Source organism: Anarhichas minor, unplaced genomic scaffold, assembly GCF_050575085.1.
Source record: "Anarhichas minor isolate MPS153535 unplaced genomic scaffold, ASM5057508v1 ptg000023l, whole genome shotgun sequence".
NCBI lineage: Eukaryota > Metazoa > Chordata > Actinopteri > Perciformes > Anarhichadidae > Anarhichas > Anarhichas minor.
Window position 1 is genome coordinate 3848729 of NW_027466469.1, and position 7452 is coordinate 3856180.

General features: G+C 42.3%; 1 protein-coding gene across 1 annotated transcript; it reads left to right on the forward strand.

Annotated features, from left to right (window-relative positions):
• Nucleotides 1-2856: 2856 nt before the first annotated feature.
• Nucleotides 2857-5231, forward strand: LOC142955442 (tripartite motif-containing protein 16-like). The gene has a single exon (XM_076096957.1). It carries the CDS (start codon nt 3003-3005, stop codon nt 4686-4688), a length of 1686 nt encoding a protein of 561 aa, XP_075953072.1. The 5' UTR covers nt 2857-3002; the 3' UTR covers nt 4689-5231.
• The last annotated feature ends 2221 nt before the right edge of the window (nt 5232-7452 follow it).

Genomic DNA, 7452 nt, shown 5'->3' on the forward strand with positions numbered 1-7452 from the left:
TCCACTGTGTTATATTCTCGCAGAGAGACACCTCGTGGTTTTTAGGAGACATGTATGAAGCACATTCAGTCATGGACACATTGACCTGTTGAGGAAAAGTTAAATGCTGGACTTAGAATGTTTTTAAAGATGTCATATGGAGGAGGGCTCTATTACAAAAATTACAAATCAGGGAAGTTATTATTATGAGAAATGTTTACTAGTATAATAATTCATACACACATTAAAATAATACAGTACAGACTGCATAATTATTGCAGCCTGCATTAATATCTGAACATACAGTATAGTAAAGTGAAGACAAAAAAACACATGTTCTATGAGAGAAGTGAGGACGCAGTGAGTTATGTAGGTTGATATTTAGATGAGGACTTGACCTCAGGCCGACTGAACATTAGATCAGAGGTGAGATGTGACTGTGGACCGTGAACTGAAATGTGTCTCAAAACGGAGAGTTGTCGTCAAACTGTTCAAATACATTCTGAATTCTTTCCAGCTTTTCTAACTCACCACTGAACTCAAGACAAATATCATTACAGATCAGCTCCAAACTGCCTCATGAGGAGCAGAATGAATCCACATCTCTGGTTACTAGTAAATCCTTCTCATCAACAATGAGAGCTCTGCTCTTCAGCAGCATGTCAGTGTGTCTTGTATGTAGGAGGGCAAAGCGTTCAGCAGCTTCTTCATGTGTGAGTCCACAAACATGTGAGACTTGAGATGAATCCTCACATGTTAAGTTCAACTGTTACTATTTAGTTTGGAGACAACTTGTTGTATTTTATATTTCAACCACAAGATGGCGCCATGATATGTAAAGCACACACAGGTGACACGTTAATGCAGGTGATACATGTGATGTTTGATCACCAGTGATGTCATTCTATTATAGGATGCCTTGTTTACATGTTTGTAAATGTATAAAAAGAGGTTTGTAACTTAGAGTTCTTGCTTACAGGTTTTATATAATGATAAAGCGTTTGAGTGAAGAAGGACTTCAGAAGTTATTACCGTTATATTATCAAGTGTATCATGAAGGTCCAATACCAGAAAGGTGATTTTATCTAAACTTAAGTGTGTCAACCACTTGCACTTAAGTTATACAATTATGATTTAATGAAAACAAAAGTGAGTTTTTTAAGAAATATGTGCCGCTCAGTAGTGGGATCGCGCCTGTGAATAGACGCTGTAGTGCAGCCTGAGTAACACAGCGGGACCCAGTCTTCTTACACTCTGTCTACTGTTCAACAAGCAGCTGATACAACAACAAGGTGTTTACATGTTACAGCAGCTTCATCACTGCTTCTTTATATTCTAGTTCCCATGAAAACATTCAGAAACCAGTTGTGTGTGTTTGTCCTACAGCGCCTCCACCTGGAGGAGAGGAGCAATGAGCACCAATCACAGCAGTCAGTGCAGCTCCACACATACAGCAAACTAACGGGGCTTTCTTTATGACGTTCAATCAACGTGATGGAGAGGTGAACAGTCACAAACAAACACTTTCTCTTTGTTTTTATGTTCAAATAACACAAATATGTCCATAATAATACTTCAAGGTATCAACATCTGGATGAAAATCATTTAGAAATGTGTTTTTCTATCTTGTTGTAAATGTGTTGTTTTCATTGAGTGAATCTTCTATCAGCCTTAAATATGAACAGTAGCTGTGAAACAATACAGAGAGCTCATGGTTCAGCAGCACAACACATGGTTTACAGTTTGAAGTGACTGAAGCTCAGAGAGATGGAGTAGTTACAGAGCAGGTAACACTCTCAACACATGTGCCATGCCATGTGTATGTTTCTGCTTCATGTGCTTCATTCTCCAAAATGTTGGTCTGTTACTCTAAAATATATATATATACTTTTTACTTTCTGATAAATGAGTTGATACAAATTATTTATTGGTTGTGTGAAGTCCGTTGGAACTCAATGGAGGGCACGGGGGATTCCCGGACCGGCGGACACCGGAGGCAGGCGCTCGAGGCAGAAGGTGATACGGGGTTGAAGCGGGTGAAAGACGGTACGACCTGACAACCCCAGACTGCAGGACCAGAGTTTATATAGTGCCAGGGGAATGGTTAGTGGGACCTGAGTCTAGTGTGTCAGCCTGCGGGAGTTAATCGGCTGGAGTGTCCGCAGCTGTGCACAATCAGGGGTGTGGCCATGGGAGGTGTCTGGAGGCAGAGGACAAACACAGAGCACATGGCACACAATAACAAACAGGAGAATGACAGGACACATGAGGAGAAGAGATCAGGGGAAACAGAGGTAACACACAACGGGTCAGACAGGGATCCTGGATCCTGACAACTGACCTGTTCTGGAGCTCCCTGACGGTGCCCTGGTCGTGGTTTGCTGCCAGTGGTCGGGGCGATACTGCCCCTGACTTTGTTTTTGTTGTTATTTTGTAATTTATGTACTTTCTTATGGTCTTTACTTCTCACTCACACTCACACACACACACACACACACACACACACACACACACACACACACACACACACACACACACACACACACACACACACACACACACACACACACACACACACACACACTGATGTTTGCTGGCTTGTATCTCACTGTTCTTGTCGTCCTCTTGTTGTTATGTTTATGTATTGTCTCTTGTCTTGTAATAAAAAAAGAGAAATGTTTTCTAAAGTGGAGCAGGTTTTAACCGAGGCTCTGCTTGTAAATGAGGAAGCAAAGTTCACATTCACAGCGCTGCTCCTCTTCCTGGAATGAAGCACAGCTTGATAACCCCTCCTTCTTCCTCCTGCTCTCAAACACAGCCGGCTCCACTCTGTCCACGTGTTTCCTTGTTCCCTCCCCTTCAGATCTACAGTTTTAAAGATGGGTGTAACCAACATGGTGGTGAAGCGATAGAGCTGACAGGCTGCATTCACTGAACAAACACATGTTGTTCAGATCAGAAGTCAAAGCAGAGTCACTTCTAGTGAAGCGAAACTCAGACAGTCGTTGTCACTGAGAGGTGAAATGGCGCAGAAAGGAGTTCAGCTGGATCGGGAAGCCTTCTCTTGTTCCATCTGTCTGGATCTACTGAAGGATCCGGTGACTACTCCCTGTGGACACAGCTACTGCATGAACTGTATTAAAAGCTTCTGGGATGAAGAGGATGTGAAGAAACTCCACAGCTGCCCTCAGTGTAGGCAGACCTTCACACCGAGGCCTCTCCTGCTGAAAAACACCATGTTAGCAGTTTTAGTGGAGGAGCTGAAGAAGACTGGACTCCAAGCTGCTCCTGCTGATCACTGCTATGCTGGACCTGAAGATGTGTCCTGTGATGTCTGCACTGGGAGGAAACAGAAAGCCCTCAAGTCCTGTCTCGTCTGTCTGGTCTCTTATTGTGAGGAACACCTCCAGCATCATTATGACGCGGTTCAATTAACAAAACACAAGCTGGTGGACCCCTCCAAGAAGCTCCAGGAGAACATCTGCTCTCGTCACAATGAGGTGATGAAGATGTTCTGCCGTACTGATCAGCAGTGTATCTGTTACCTCTGCTCTGTGGATGAACACAAAGGCCACGACACAGTCTCAGCTGCAGCAGAAAGGACTGAGAGGCAGAGAGAGCTGGAGGTGAGTCGACTAAACATCCAGCAGAGAATCCAGGACAGAGAGAAAGACGTGAAGCTGCTTCAGCAGGAGGTGGAGGCCGTCAATCGCTCTGCCGACGAAGCGGTGAAGGACAGCGAGAAGATCTTCACCGAGCTGATCCGTCTCATGGAGAAAAGAAGCTCCGATGTGAAGCAGCAGGTCAGATCCCAGCAGAAAAGTGAAGTGAGTCGAGTCAAAGAGCTTCAGGAGAAGCTGGAGCAGGAGATCTCTGAGCTGAAGAGGAGAGACGCTGAGCTGAAGCTGCTCTCACACACAGAGGATCACAACCAGTTTCTACACAACTACCCCTCACTGTCACCACTCAGAGAACCTACAGACTCGTCCGGCATCGATATCCGTCCTCTGAGCTACTTTGAGGACGTGACGGCGGCTGTGTCAGAAGTCAGAGATAAACTACAGGACGTTCTGAGAGAGAAGTGGACAAACGTCTCACTGGCAGTGACTGAAGTGGACGTTTTACTGTCACCTTCACAAGCAGAGCCCAAGACCAGAGCTGAGTTCTTAAGATATTCAAGTGAAATCACACTGGATCCAAACACAGCATACACAAGGCTGTTATTATCTGAGGGGAACAGAAAAGCAACAGCTATGAGAGAACAACAGTCTTATTCTAGTCACCCAGACAGATTCACTGCATATTATCAGGTCCTGAGTAGAGAGAGTCTGACTGGACGTTGTTACTGGGAGGTGGAGTGGAGAGGAGGAGTAGCAGTTTATGTAGCAGTCGCATACAAGAATATCAGCAGAACAGGAAGCTCTGATGAATGTGGTTTTGGATACAATGACAAATCTTGGGCGTTACGTTGTAACAAAAACAGTTTTGTATTTTTCTACAACAATATCCAAACTCCCGTCTCTGGTCCTCAGTCCTCCAGAGTAGGAGTGTACCTGGATCACAGAGCAGGTATTCTGTCTTTCTACAGCGTCTCTGAAACCATGACTCTCCTCCACAGAGTCCAGACCACATTCACTCAGCCTCTCTATGCTGGACTTTGGTTGTTTGGTTATCATAGAGACACTGCTGAGTTCTGTAAACTAAAATAGACAGAAGTGATTTATGGAACAGCAGATTAATTTCTGTTAAACTCATTTTGTGTCCATTTTTGCTGAGACCTGATTTTGTTCCACCTGTCAATCAAACATTGGGGGCGGGACTTTGACATCTTGTCATTATTGTTGTGTACATGTTTGAGTTTCTTTAGGTGGAGCTCCTTCCTGTGTCTGTTAAACCATGGAGGCTATCACTGCTCATGATGATCTTTGTTGACCTGAACTGACATTTCTCTGCAGGAAAATGTAAACTTCTCTGAGGTCTAAATGTTTGTTGAAAATGTGTATTGATGTATTTGTTAGTTGTTGTTTCTCTTCCACTGCATGTGTCTTAAAGAGAGAAATCACCAGAGCTTCTTTTATCCAAGATATTTTGTTCTCACCACTTTCTGTAAAGATATCTTTAATTACATTTACATTTATTTGTTTCAAAGACTAAATGTTGCTGTTGTCTGAATTGATGTGTCATACTGATGGATGTGAACAAATTGAAGGTTTACATGATAAAGAAAGTAATCTTGTTTCAAGAAGAACAAAGACTCTGATCTTGTTGTAAGAACAATCAGTCTATTGAGAAGGAAACTCGTCTGTTTGGAACTCTTTTTTTTTTTTTTAAGATCCAGTGATTTTATATTAAAAGTCTCTTTCAATTATTTTACAATGTGTAGTTGTCTTTAGCCCGACCGAGCCCAATTTGGGGTTCGAGCGGTACTGTGGTACCGGTACCGAGGTTCCGAATGGACTTTTCATCAAGAAATATCAAAAATGCTCCAGACATATTAAATACCGAATTAACAAAAAAAGTCTGGGCAAAATCATCATACCAGCCATTTTACACAATTATACACAAACTAATTCAATAAACTAGAAGATTTATCACAAAATCACGGATTTTTCTCCAGAAAATCGGCGAACTGTGCACCCGATTTTCATCTTTCATCACAAAGCCGGCAGCGATCATGGCGGATGGATATATGATTTCGCACTAGGGCTCGATACGGCGTCGACCCAACGTGTCCAAATTGACCTCCGTCAAACCATTCAAAAGTTACATGACTAAAGCCAAGAAACCACACACTGCTCTCCAGAAAAACAATTGAAAGTCAACATACCTTTTGGTGATTTTCGTGCCGAAAAACGCAGGCAATCCATTGAAATCCGATGCAGCAAAAATAGTCCGTCTCCTCCTCTCTGTCTCTGCAGTGAAATGAACCCGCTGGCACCTTCTATGAGGAAATGGCCAGCAGTTTTCTGCTGGACCAATGGATTTTACGCATAGGGGCTGGGCCAAGCATATCTCGATTTTGAGTGGCTAAAAGGCTGTCAATCTTCGAAATAACCCGCGTAGTGCTTCAGTTAACAGGTTCGTTCGACATAAGCCAGGCGTGCGCAGAATCGATCACCGGCGATCGGCACACAATAGGCTCGTTCGAGTTGAACTGCGCCTCGCCTGGAAAGCAGACTGAGAGCAGGCGGATGTAGAAAGGGGCGTTGACAAAAAACTGCGTTCAAGTCGGACCGTTTTCAGCCGCCTGCTTCTTCTTCTTCTTTCTTTTGCTTTTTATGGCGGTTGGCAAACAGCTTTCGGGTGCATTACCGCCTCCCACTGATCTGGAGTGTGGACTAAGGACTCTAATACGACAACCAAACGAAAAGAAATACATATACATATATACACACATACATATACATATGTGTGTAAATGAATAAAGATATGTATATAAATATATATATATATATAAATATATTTATATATATATATATATATATATATATATACATATAGAAAAAATAAATAATAATACATTTCTTTCTCAAATTCTATTCATTAGTGTTGTTGACTCTAAATATTAAGTTTCTTAAGTTATACAACTATGATTTAATGAAAACAAAACTGAGTTTTTAAAGAAATATGTTTATTTATTTGACAGTGTCTGCATGCTATCCAGACACTAAAGTAGAGCTGCATGTTCAGTCTTAACTTCCAGCGTTGCAGCTGCAGCTTTTGTTTTCATCACTAGATTCCGCTTGATCACCCAAATGACGTCACGTTTGTAAAAGACCAAATCTTTCTGAATTAATAACTCTCTCGCTGGGTGCGGTTAGGGTGCTCTAGCAAAGTGTCGGCCTCACGAGATGGAGATTAAATACCATTTCTCCCGGTTTCCTGATGTAAGAATCTCAGTGTTTGGTCTTTCAGTCTTTGTTCTCGCTCCTCTGAGGGGAAACCGTTGTTTCAACTGTCGTTGTTTTGCTCATTGAGCTTCTCTGTTTGCTTCATCCGCCGTGAGAGGAACTCAGGAACACCGACTGCAGTGTCGCTCTCGATCACATCGTCACATCTGGAGTGTTGTGTAGGCGGGCCGACTCATTCAGGAGTTATACATCCGGTATGAACTCAGGTTATTTAGAAATTTCAATATTTCTTTACTCGACACTTTCTGTAAAATGCAAAGTCTTCACAATCAGCTTGTTTGCTAAATTGTAGGTTAATTCAATTGTATGCACGGTGACTTCAAGCTGATGAATAAAACAAAATGACACATTTCATGAAGCAGACATTTGGTTCTCTGCACACATTTCTGCTGCAGAACACAAGGTGATATTTAAGATTTGACTGATGAAAAGTAATTTATACCAACAATGGACAAGAGGGAAAACAACAACTCTCAGACTCCTGAGGGTTAATGCATGTTAAGAGAAACTACGGTTTATTATATCACATTAATATTAATGTGCTCTTTAAATAGGCCAAGTG

What these genes read in the sequence shown, in the direction of transcription:
- LOC142955442 (XM_076096957.1), top strand. Translation starts at nt 3,003, where the DNA reads ATGGCGCAGAAAGGAGTTCAGCTGGATCGGGAAGCCTTCTCTTGTTCC.